General features: G+C 49.2%; 1 protein-coding gene across 1 annotated transcript in view; it reads left to right on the forward strand.

The window, feature by feature from the left end:
- Positions 1 to 13,033, forward strand: part of LOC117744007 (partitioning defective 3 homolog B-like) — a 102,922-nt gene that overhangs the window by 17,982 nt on the left and 71,907 nt on the right. Inside the window, 4 exon segments of the mRNA XM_034552058.1 lie at positions 1,078 to 1,255; positions 6,750 to 6,844; positions 10,520 to 10,570; positions 10,572 to 10,603. Coding sequence (XP_034407949.1) covers positions 1,078 to 1,255; positions 6,750 to 6,844; positions 10,520 to 10,570; positions 10,572 to 10,603 — 356 coding nt within the window.

The raw sequence follows: 13,033 nt of genomic DNA on the forward strand, positions 1-13,033 counted from the left end.
CCCCTCAATTCGTCATCTTTCCTTCCGCCATCGCTCGCTTAAGCTCGCACGCAAACGCAGACGTCGAAGCTCCTTTGCGTGGCGTCGACCAGGTTGTCACGAGGATATTGAATCACGGGAGGTTGAGGTGCGAGGCGGCGCCGCAGCAGCGTGATGGATGATGCATATTTCGCCGCCTCCTTGCTGCTTATTGTTTACACACACAACCACACACACACACACACACACACACACGCGCGGCCTCCGTGCTCATTTTGTTGTTAATTGACGTCCTCCACTCGTCTGTTGTTTTTTATTTCCATCCCTGGTTTCCATTGCGGTTATTGCTTTTCATTAAGTGGTCATTTCCTTCGCCCGCACACACACACACACACACACACACACACACACACACACACACACACACACACACACACACACACACACACACACGTTTCCCCTTTCGATCTATCTGCCATCATGTCCCTGTCTCAATTAGGATTGTTTGTCGTTCCTCTGCCCTCCATCCCCTGTTCATTTGCCCCCCTTCTCTTCCAGCCGCGTCATTGTGTTTGACAGCTTCTCATTCTCGTGTCGGATCTCATTCGACTGCTAATTCTGCACACACGCACACACACACACACACACACACACACACATACACAATATGCATAATTCTGCAAACCCGGCCTCTGCTGGTGAGAATTAGTTAAGAACTGACGAAGTTATTGTGTCGCCGAAGTGGCATCTGCTGTGAGAGGTTTGAATCCATCTCTGTTTCCTTACCACACACACACACACACACACACACACACACACACACTTGGCATGACGAAGCAGGCTGCATCCACACTGTTGGCGAGACAAATTCGCACGAAAGCCTCTCTGTGATCGCGGCACTGCGGAGACGCCACGTAACCTGGCCGCGTGTCTCTCGCGGCTCGTTCACACGCCAGGCGTCTCCATTGTTTCCGGCCTGTCACGCTCGCCCCGGGGAGCGCCTGCTCATTCCGGGGGCCGAGTGTGCACGCCGCGTTTTTTTTTAAACATCTCCTAAACAGTTCGGCTGCAGCTTGACTCTCCCGTTGTCTCTTCCAGCTCGTGGCGGTGTTCGACGTCCAGCGCGGGAGGACGGGGAGTCCCCGGGGGACCATTTCCAACGGCTCCTCCAGCGCCGCACCGAGCCCCGAACCCCTCCACTACTTCTCCCACCTGCACCAGCAGCAGCAGCCAATCAGAGGAGAGATCGAAGTCAACGAGGCCAGCCTCAAAGCCAGTATGTCAGATCTGCTTAAAAACACACACACAATCCGTGTGCATCTGAGGTTTTCAACTTCCTCTCAAGAAAATATTTTTTCAGAATTCTGTTCTTCGATATCAAATATTCCGTACACCAGATGTTGGGAATGTTTTCTGCAGAAATCTCGACAGCTGACGAACTAACGCGGCGGCCAATCAACACATTTTGTTTCGTGCGTGTGAGAAAATGTATCGTGCTGAGACAGCAGGAGGTGTGTGTGTGTGTGTGTGAGAGAGAGGGAGAGAATAGTCAGAAAATACATTTATGGAACAGCTGTAAGCTGAACCTGCTGTGTAAAGAGGGAGGTATTTGTGTTTCTCTTCCTGTGTGTTGCCTGTAACTTGATTGCGTGTGAAAACAGATGCGGCGTTGACGCGGCGTCCTCTCTTCCGCCGTCCTCACTTTTACACTCTTTACATTCTCTGGTTTTCACACGCGGCTCAGACGGAGAGACGCAAACGAGACACGACGACGTGACGAACACGACCATCCATACCATGATATCTTCTTGTTCATGCTGTCGGGACAAAAGCTCAAGGCGGCGACGCCGTAAACTCTGATTCTGCTCCTGGCATCGTGAATATCTCGAACTCAGTGTGTTGAAGTCCTTTCATAGTGTGACCGAGCCTTTCCCCGGCTCACATGCCTCCCGTTGGAGCCGTTGTGACTTCATGTTTTGACTTGTGAAGTCAGGGTCAGATAAAAAAACATAATAAAGAGACAGAAAAACACCTCTGAGGGTTCTTAGCGGTGCAGTGAGTAGATCAAGGTCACTTCCGCGAGTAAAAGAGAATGTGTGTGTGTGTGTGTGTGTGTGTACAAAAATAACTAATCTGTGTGTGGAATGACAGATTTGGTTTGTAAGTTACTTGGTCATGGAGCATCTCCAGTGGGGGACTTCATCACAAGTCTAGCCAGAAGCCTCAGGGAGACTCTGGGGGAATATCTGCTGCAGTCACTCTGGCTGTAGATACACTTCACTGTAAATAATCTAGATTTGAGTCCGCCTCCCGTTTCTACTGCGCTGCTTTGTATTGGTTAGGTTTCTCTATGACGGGAGAGGATGGAGGATTAGAAGAGCCCGACGGACAGGGGGGGGTCTGTTTTAATCACCGGGCCTCCCCCTTTCATGCTCCTCCCTCCATCTGTTTCGACAGTGAGCCTCCACCATACACCCACCTGCCCTTCGCCACACCTCGCCCTCTGCCCGCTCTCGCCCTCAGCCCCGTCCAGACGTTTCTCGCCTACTCTACTATTCAGCTTCAGCCACCTGCCACGCAGCTCCCCATCCCCACCCGGCCCTCTCGACCCTGACCCGTTAAATCCCCCAACCAATGCCTCCTCCATCCCCCGCCCGCTCTCTGCGTGGCTTCCAGCTCTAACTAGATTAGCACTGTAGCCAGTTAGCATGCCCAGGGTCCAGCAGAGCGTGAAAGGACTAATTCCAGCCCCCCCCATCCTGTCTTCAACCCAGTGGGACCTCTTCCTAACCACCCCCCCCCCCCTTCCCAATCCCTGACTAACTGAGTTATGATGTGACCCTGTGACGCCCCCTTCTATAAAGCCAGACTCATGCAATGAGGCAGCTTTTGTCATTTGGCCATGCACGCGCACACACAATTTGACAAAAGAATCCCAGCATGCGAGTTTAAACAACCGAAACCAGTTGCCCGTCCACCGCTGGGAAGATCTATCCAGAGCGAACGGTTCCCTCTGCGTCCATCGAGGATTGCTGTGAATCTGCTTTGAAATCAAATAAACAGATCTCGCCTGATTTAAAAATAAATCCAATCTAAATGAATCCACTCGTCACCGTACCAGTGGTATACATCCTTTAAACTCTCGTCTGTTAAGACACTTTTATGACGCCAAATTGTGTAAAGACATGTATATAGTAAAACAAGGGTTAAACGAGACAAAAGGCCCAGTGTGTAAACTCTTTAACTGGGTGATCATATCCCAATTAAAGTCAACATCAGTGATAATATAGATATCATCGCCTGATATCTATATTACTGTGACATTGTCGCAACTTAACCCATTCATCAACAAATCAACTGGAAGAGTTGGGCCTCTGCAAATCAATGCGGCCGCTTTAATCACACTCATCACCGTAATGCGATCACTCCCAATAATCTGGTTACATGCGTGCGTGTAATCGCTCCGAGTGGCGGCGGACGGGGCGAAGGCGTAATTCAGTAATCAGTCGGGTCGTCCAAGTGTTTGTGTGTCAGGTTGGACCTGCTTGTTTGGACCTCACACTGCCCCGGTGGGATGATTAGACCGGCATTGATCCGCTGCTGCACGCGCACACACACACACACACACACACACACACACACACACACACACACACACACACACACACACACACACACACACACACACACACACACACTCTTACACTTCTAGGAAAAGAGTCCTTATCGCATCATCCCATGAGCAGCCTGAGCCACGCTGCTCAATCGATTGGTAGAGAAACAAGACCACCGTGGCCTGTAGCACACACACACACACGCACACACACACACACACACACATACACACACACACACACCTACACAGGCAGACACGTATATATAAACACAGAAGCCGTTTGTGATAAATGCACATATAGTACACACACAAACACCATCCACGCATGCTTGCACATGCAAATTTAAAGGCACACACACACACACACACACACACACACACAGAGTCAGAGAGAAACATGATGCCTCCTTGTTTTCATCCCGGCCCGGAGGTGAACTGCAAAACTTTCATGCAACAAAAAACAAGAGGAAATTCTTAAAATAAACCTCCAGCGTTCCCAGATGGAGAGTCGGAGGCAGACAAACCCAGAAGTGGAAGCTCTCAAGGCCTCTTCGGGGGTCCCTCCTATTACACTGGTCTCAATGGAAAGACGAGCGGAGGAACACCACACGTGTTTTTTTTTCTGTTTTTCTTCTTCTTTTGTTTCTCTGGCCTTGAAGCGCCTGCTGAGGCGGGTCCAGAGGCGTTGTATTTAAAGTGGCAGGGCACCTCGTGGTTGCAGCTGCGCAGTCGGCGTCAAATTACCCGACCAAAAATACACCCAACGTTCCGGTGCAACGGCAAGTCAGCGAATGTTTGCGATCTTAAAAATAAATGCAAGCTGACTTGACTGATGTTGAGCTTGCGGATGCTGCGTTCATGAGCATAGTCTCTCACCATACCTTCGATTTCTTTTTCACAATTTAATTGAAGACCTGTTGTAGATCATCAGCAATGTGGTGAAAATGGTGCTTTTAGATTCAACCAGTCTCTCGTTTAGAGGTGATGATTTCATCACCGTATGTGGGTAATATTCTTCATCTTTAAGGACGTTCCATCGAATTGTTTCTGCCTCGGTAACTTTGACTTTAACGATGCAAAGTCTTTCAGTAAATAGGACGTTTCGTGAGAGATAATCCTATCCAAGGAAATGTTCTTGTTTGTCAGACACGCTCAAACCCGAGGTTTTCTTTCAGGGTGCATGAGGACACATTGTTGTTCTCCAGGCTACATTCTAAGTATTAACCCACGCTGGAGCCTGTTTCCTCCGTCCCAGTCACTATTGATTAGCAATGGCTCTGAGCCAGTCTTGTTTACAACCGGCTAAACCGAGGCTGACCTAAGTGAGCCTAAAACTGTCATTCTCATCAGTATCTGACCCTCTGTGACCCCGCTTGACCCTCCAGAGGTCAACGCAGGTCAGGGGTGGAAGCCCGTGGCCCTCGGGTTCCTTTACACAGCCGGGCTCTGGAGGGAGGAGGATTTATGGGGCTGACCGCCGGGTAATGGACCCCGACTGTGACCGTGGAGTTGCATCACCGACATTGCTTTGGTACTTCGTGCTGTCCTTGCAGTGTGATTTAATGTTGTTGTTATTGTTGTTGTTGTTGGTGGGGGAGAGTCTGCAGACTGGCTCAAAGTTTGGTGTATTCTTATCTGCACGGGTGGGTTCAGGAGGTCCGAGCAAACAGCCATGAAGTTTCACGTACGTGTCCAAGACGTCGAGATAGTGCTTGCGTCACGTTGTCCCGTAAACTCCCCGAGATAACGACTCATAATTAATAACATTGAAAGAGCACCCTGCTGTGTTTGACCTATTTTTAGACGCACCGCGAGTAGACAATCAGGTGGAGAAATCAGACCCATTGATTTGTCGGAGCCCGTTTGATGGACTTTCGTGTATTTCTCTTTCGGGTCTTTTGATTTTTGATGCCGGCACGGCGGAAGATGCCTTTTTCGTTTAATTTTTTCAGCTCGAAGAAGAACCGGGAGAAGAGAAAAATGCACTTTTTGAAGCTTTAAACTCGACGTTAGCAGAAGTAGAGCGGCACACAGGCAGGTGGAGGGGGATACTGGGACGAGACCAGCAGAGAATCGGCTCATAATTTATGCCAATTAATGAAAACGATTAGTCCGACGAACCTGAACACAACACGTTGTTGTTGTTTGAGCCGTAAAGTGTGTGTGTGTATTTGGGTGGTTGGACGGACCATTTTTCATCTGTCTACACACACACACCGAGACCCCTGCCCGCTCCTTCTTCCCCACTCGCTCTCCTTTTCTGCTCTCTCTATTCCGACCACGTTAGACCAGGACCCTGTCACCGACCCTCCAAAGAGAGATTGATTACAGGAAAGTAGCGAATTTTGTTTGCCTTCCCTTTTTCTGTGTGTCGAGGGTTTTCTCCCTCCTCCGAGGTCGCCATCTCACCAGCTCCCCCCCCCCCCCTTTTCCTTTTTGTTTATCTCACACTCTTCCCTGTCTTTATTTTGTCTTCTGTCGAGTTAAATTTGAAAACACCCTGCCTGCTCTCATTGGGGCTGGATATTAAAAGCAAGAAGCAGCATGAAGGTCCAAATTAGATTCTGTTGAATAGTTTTTATTGTGGATTCAGACCTGCCCATGTTCCGCCTCCTTTGGGTTGTGTTGTTTGTGTGTGTGTGTGTCTGTGTGTGAGAATGCAGGCAGGCAACAGCTGTCTTGTACACTGTGGGTGTGGGGCTTGGGCGTAAGAGTTGGGTGGCTGTTGGTTTGTGAGTCATCTTGAAATTAATTATATTTGGTAGTTTTTTTTTTCAGCATACAGGGATGGATTTTTCCGTATGAGACGTTACTATTTTCTAAACGCGTCATATCCTTTATCATTTTCCTTTGTTGGTTCTTTTGTGCTTTGTGTAAACATGTTTGTGGAGAGCTCCGTCTAACCCTCAAGGCCTCCCCCGATGCTCATCCCAATAAGATGCAGGCCAGCTGCTCGGTGCGAAAGTCGCCAGGCGATGGAAGTAAAGCTGCTCCCTTCCTCTCCTGTCGCCTACCGACGATGCGTTTGTTGGCAAAGAAACCGCATTCGGTTTCTCAGACTCCAGTGCGTCGAACAAAAAGCATCCCAACCGAGTACCCCCCCCCCCCCCCCAGCATTGTCTCTGTGTCTCTGACTGTGTCCTTCTCCGCGCAGACAATCCTCTGTTGGTGAGGAGCAGCAGTGACCCGATCCACGAGGCCCGAGCCACGCCTCCACCCGCTGTCCGCGGCAGCAGGTCTCCGGATACGGTAAGCATCCTGTGCGCTAGGTGGATGAATTCCTTTTTGGAGTTACATTTTTTTTTTTTTTTTAAAGAGGAACAGAATCGAGAAAGAGGCGCAGTGTGTCAGCTGTTCAAAAGGTGACGGGAAAAGATGTGGAAAATGTAAAAAAAGAATACAGTAAATAAATAACGTTGGAGATATGAACATATTCCCCACGACTTCAGTGGCGTGTGAAGACGGAGCAGCAGTGAATACCCCCCCCCCCCGGGCTGCACTTTTAAAAGGGTCGGCTATTCAAGCGCTCTCCGCCATTAAGGAGGAGGACTCTGTGTGCTTGTGCCTCTCTGTGGGTGACTGCGTGCGCGGTGGGCAGCACAGAGGCTGCCTGAGGTCACCGTGGTACACGTGTGTGTGTGTCAGGTAGAGAGAGGGAGTCCTGTTGTTGTTGTCCCCCCCTCCCCCCGTGCTCCTCACAGCTGAGTCTAAGCAGAACTCGGGCATCGGCGAGGCGGCGAGTAAACAGGATGACAGAGACCATATTTCAGGCTCTAACCTTTCAAACAAACCAGAAAGAACAGGCTCATTACAGATGGTATAACACATCCACACAACGTGCATATGAGACCTATTAGCACAGTGTTTACCATCGAAGATCAAGAGGTTGTGATAATTCAAAGGGGTTTTCCCGTGCGCACACAGAGGAGGACCGAGAACACCCGTTGGTGTCCGTGCATGTGTGAAAGACCGTCACAGCTCTTGGACATATCGAGTCCGGGGCCTGATGGACTTCCATAGATCAATACGCTATCACTTCACTGTACTGCTCCTCTATAAACCCCACACACACACTTTATCTTACTCATACACACTTACAACTAACGCACACACTTGTGTCCCGTTCTTGTCTTGGAGGAGGTATTGAAATCCAGATAAAGTGTAATTGAGGCTGATGAAAATGCGCTCCGCCCCTTTTAAGTGATTTTCTTTCTTCTTTTTTTTTTTTTTACTGGCTGCTCCGTTGAAGGCCAAGGTCGGCCCACTTCTCTCTGGCTTTTTGATTCACGCGTACCGCACGCAAGGTTCTAAGTCTTCATCAGACGGGCTAATCCTAATGTCGCCGCTCCTCTTTCCTCCATCACTTTTTAATTTTTTTTAATACAATCCTCGTTGTGTCCTTTCACTCCCTCGCTCGGCCACCCACACTTTTTGGGCTGATTTTTCAACACCCCGGAGGCGCAGTGATGCAACGCGTGTCAACACAGCAAAGAGTCTGGCTTCAATGTGTCTGCCCTGAGCCGACACCACTGCTAACTAAACCACATTATGGCCCTCCGTCCATACAGTGTGTGTTCCTGTGCTACATGCAGGCTGTGTGTGTGTGTGTGTGTGTGTGTGTGTGTGTGTGTGTGTGTGTGTGTGTGTGTGTGTGTGTGTGTGTGTGTGTGTGTGTGTGTGTGTGTGTGTGGATTTGAAGTTTGCACGTGTGAGAATGTGGCAGCGAGTTAATGTGATGGATGCGACGGAGGTCAAGGAGCACTAGCTAGCACTGAGAAAGCTGTGATCCTGCAGTGTGTGGACATGGAAACACACATACACACACACACACACACACACACACACCCTGACATGTAGCAGATGACTACAGCACCCAAAGGAAACGCGCTAAAGAAACACACACCTCATTACTCATCCGTCAAACATACACACACACACACACACACACACACAAACACCTCATCTCTCCGAGGTCTGCACACCGCCCTGTCACTCACACCTCCCTCCGACTACAAACCAAACACAGAAACATGCATGTCAGCGTGCGACACGGTGACAGAGCCGACAACCTGTTAGCTGAGCTCAGGCGGGTTCCGGGGCAGGTTTCACAAATTATTGGAACAATCATCCCGGGAACGCTGAAGTCGCTCAGTGGAGAAGCCGGATTGAGAAGAAAACCAAATGTACGAGCGCTCACAGCTTAAATGTGTAAAAAAAGGAGCCATTGTTCTCAGGTGGAAGAGGCCTTTTAGGAGTCTTAAGAGTCAGCTGAACGAATTCATTACGTGCCAACTGACGTGTGGGGCGGGTTGAAGGAGGAGCACTAGTCACACCGGTGTACGACACAGCACCTGGTTGTGTTACATTCATGTCTTGAAATAAGTAGTTCAAAGTCAAATGTCCGAGTGAATGAAAACACTGAAAGCGTGTGTGCGTGTGCGTGTGATCACTCGAGGGTTCAAGGCTTCACCGTCACACTCGGAGGGACGGTAGTAATGTTTCCTCTTTGTGTGTCGACTTGGTGCGGGCGAGCTGATTGGCTGAGCAGCGGCAAGGCGCCCGAAGGGGAGCGCTGCCGTTTTGATGTGTAGGTAAACAGGAGCGCTCTCAATCGGAGATTCACACTGGGCGTGATCCCTTCATTTGAAAAGCCTTGTAAAGAAAGGCAAGTGTGTCTGTGTGTGTGTGTGTGTGTGTGTGTGTGTGTGTTTGTGTGTGTGTGTGCAACCCAACATGTCGTATCTTATATAACACTGTAGTTTTAGCAAAACATTTCATGTTACGTAGTAGCTCACTGTGTACATGTTTGTGTTTGTGTGTGTTTGTGTATGCGTGTGTGTGTACCAAAGGAGGAGAAGCCTGGTAGCTAACGGCGATGCACAGCAACAATGGAGCCTGCAGCTCGTCTTCCTGCCCCCGCACACACACACACACACACACACACACACACACACACACACACACACACACACACACACACTCTATTGTGGGGTAATCTCACACTGCCCAGATAAGTGGGTCACTATTTGTGCAGGCACCACATGTATGCATGTGTGTGTCTGTGTGTGTGTTCATAAATGCACCATTTCTATGTTTGCACAGACACGTGCAGTCGATACGTGTTGTTGATATTTTCTGGAAATGTATGCTTGTGTGTGTGTATGTGTGTGAGAGTGTGTGTGTCTTATGAAGTGTTGATTCACTCGCCGTGTGACAGAGGGTCCGTCGGGGAGCTGGTGTGGTGGTGTGGGGGGTGGTGGGGGGGGGGGGGGGTTGCTAAGGAGCGCGCTGGTGGGCGGGAGCTTTTGAGCCATTAGTGCTGGTGACACAATGAAAGTGACAAGGCAGAAGGACCTAATTGCACCCCTCTTGTCTTTAACGATTTGGGGCAATGGCTCTCTCTCTCTCTCTGCCACTCGTCCAGTGTGTCTGAGCGTCTCGCAACAGTTTGACGCCGCCGTCTTTCCTTCTTTTCCTCCTTTCCGACATTTCTCTCTCGCCCTCTTTTTAAACCCGTATGCCCCGTGGGTTGTTGATCTTCGCAGACTTAAAAATAGAGCCGTGCCTGACACAGGGCATGGATGGATGGAGGGAGGGAGGGAGGGAGGGAGGGGTGGATGGGTGGGGGGGAAGGGAGAGGTAGACAGATAGAAACGTACGTAGAGTGAAGGAAGGACAGCGGCGCGTGGTCGTTCTCTCAGCGTCCGGGCGGTCTCTCTTCGCCGGCTGCGAAGGTGATTGATGGCGGCGCGAGATTGTTTCGCTAATTGCCGACGGGCCTCCTCGTATCCGCAGACCGGCTACTGTTTGTTTAACGTGTGTGTGTGTGTGTGTGTGTGTGTGTGTGTGTGTAGACAATCTTAATGTGTCACTGTAGCTATTATCATGTTGACTGAATGAGTCTGTGTTTTAATTTCTTTACAGGAAATCAACGTTTTGCTGAAAGGCGCTCTGGACCGACTGCACACGGACGACCCCCCCCGCCAAGATGGGCAAAGTGAACTATAAGTAAGAAGTGTTTGTGTGTGTGTGTGTGTTTACGGATCACACTGTAGCTGGGTACGCCGTAGTGTTGGAGACTGGGATTAACTCTCTAGTCTTTGTTTGACAGCCTGACATTGTGACTGGATTAAACACTTGTGTGTGTGTGTGTGTGTGTGTGTGTGCTCTGATCTGTACTGTGGTGGTAAGTTCCTCCACTTCTGTGAGTAGGGTTTATTCAAACCAGTGTGAAAGGGGTCTGCATCATGACAAGGCAACGACATAAGGTTGAAGGCACTTTACCGTAAAACATGCAGCCTAAAACATCAGTAAAAAAAAAAAAGTGTCTAAAAGAGCATCGAAAATATATAAATACAACCCAGAATTCAGCTTCTAGTCCGGACGAGGCTGTGAAGAAGTAGCGCGGCTGCACTTCATGATTTTCACGGTTGATTTAATATGTTGCTTTTCCTTTTGGTTAATCAAGCTCTGTCGCCCCCCCCCCCCCCCCACCCCCACCCCCCCGCTGGGACGCCGGCGGTCCCGCCCACTGTTTGAGCGAGCCTCACACGTGATTGGTCCCCCTGCATGTGACTAATGCCATTCATTGTGAGCAAATTGAGATGTAATGTTTGGTTGTAACCCGTCCCTGCGTGTGATCCACCCAAAGGCGACATTTGCATAACAAACGTCCCTCTCTTGAAGTGGTAGATAAGTCCCTGTGGAAGTTATAGCTGCCCCTCTTAATTATTCTTTAGGATGCTGTTGTAATTAATTGACATCCAGGGTGTTGACCTTTGAACCCTATGAGGTTAGTCAAAGTAACAAACAACAACTTCATATTCTACTAACTGTGCCGTCGTTATTCATTTGACATGTTGGGTATTTATTTATTTTATCACGGACGTCTCACCACGGTGACCTCCGCCTTTATGTTTTTTGGGCAGTTTCGGCCTCGGTCGACGCAGAGGAAGTCAACCAGGAGCCGGGATCTCCATCTGTCTCGCTCATCGTCGCTCTTTTCATCCGTCCCACTGTTCCTCGCCCCTCCCCCCCCTCCCTCCTCCCTCCCTCTCCCCGGTGGAACGACTGTGTTTGTGTTTGTGTCAGCGGGATGCTAAAATGGTTGAACGGAGCTATTCTGCATATTAAAGTGCGGCGCTAACAAGCCGCGGCTGCCTCTGATGAGCTTGTTTGTGCCGCTGTTTGTTTTTATATGAATGTAAATGGGCCGAGGCTGCGTTAAGTGTGTGCGTGCGTGCTGCACACTGTGAACACACTCACTCACTCAGGACCCGACTCTGTACCTGCCTGCACCCGTTTTCACACTGTCCGGGTTTGATTTTGGTTTTGTTTACCATCACAGCAGCGACAACGACGGCCGGTGTGCGCACGTCGCGTGCCGACTCACGGCTCGGGCGCATGTGTAATTCGGATGTAACCGCGTCCTCCTAATAGATGCAAATCTGATGCGTGTGTGTTTCTGGGAATTCAATTTGGAGGAATGTGACTGATGGTGTTTGTGAGTACGCGATAGATGTAGCAATAAGAATGCAAATATGTGTGTGTGTGTGTGTGTGTGTGTGACCCTGGCAGAGGTTAACGAGAGCGGGGATGACAGTGACGGAGGGCTGGGTTATAATGATCCCGGCGAGTCCTTGGGCTTGTGTACGCGTAGGAAGCGCACAAACCGAATGTTATGTATAAATATATATATATATATATATGATATTAATGTTATGAACCCAAACACGAGGGCATTAGATGTTCCGACATTTGTGGAATGTCCACAACAAGTATGAAGCAGAAATAGTGGTTATTTCTTCCATGCTGGATGGTGGAAATTATAACTGTTTCCACGGAGTAAAGCCACGGAGATGAGCCGTCACCCTCTGGTGCGAATGACGCGAATAAACCACAAATAGTCGGGCGAGTAAACTCACGCGAGTGAAGCTTTTGGTGTGAACGCAACATTAGGGCCACTTTTACATTTTGGGAAACCATTGGATGTTCCCTGGGAAAAGATATCTATTTTCTTCTTTTTTAAATTTTTTTATTTCAAACATCTGAAAGTTGTCATTGCTCATAACATATCATACCATTTATGTGGTAGCTTTTTGAAGAAAAAAAAAAAAATAGAAAAGGACTGGGAATATATTTTAATATCAGAAATATCTGCACGCATAAAGTCTTTTATTTCACCAGGTGAGAATCGATGCTGCAGACTTGGACAGATCTGCATGCTTTTGAGAATTTGTGTCAAATACGACCCAAAAAAACCCTAAAAAAACACCACACAAAGTACACTTGTTTTCCCCCTCCATCTCCTGTGATCTTCCTCCGTGCATCCCATCATGCGGGTCCCCTCTGTTCGCCGTCCGCTATCAAACGCAGCCCTCGTCCGTCTTCATCTTCAGTGGCACCGTCCTTGTTTCTCTGCCTATCAGAAGCCTCGTT

Source organism: Cyclopterus lumpus, chromosome 2, assembly GCF_009769545.1.
Source record: "Cyclopterus lumpus isolate fCycLum1 chromosome 2, fCycLum1.pri, whole genome shotgun sequence".
Taxonomy (NCBI): domain Eukaryota; kingdom Metazoa; phylum Chordata; class Actinopteri; order Perciformes; family Cyclopteridae; genus Cyclopterus; species Cyclopterus lumpus.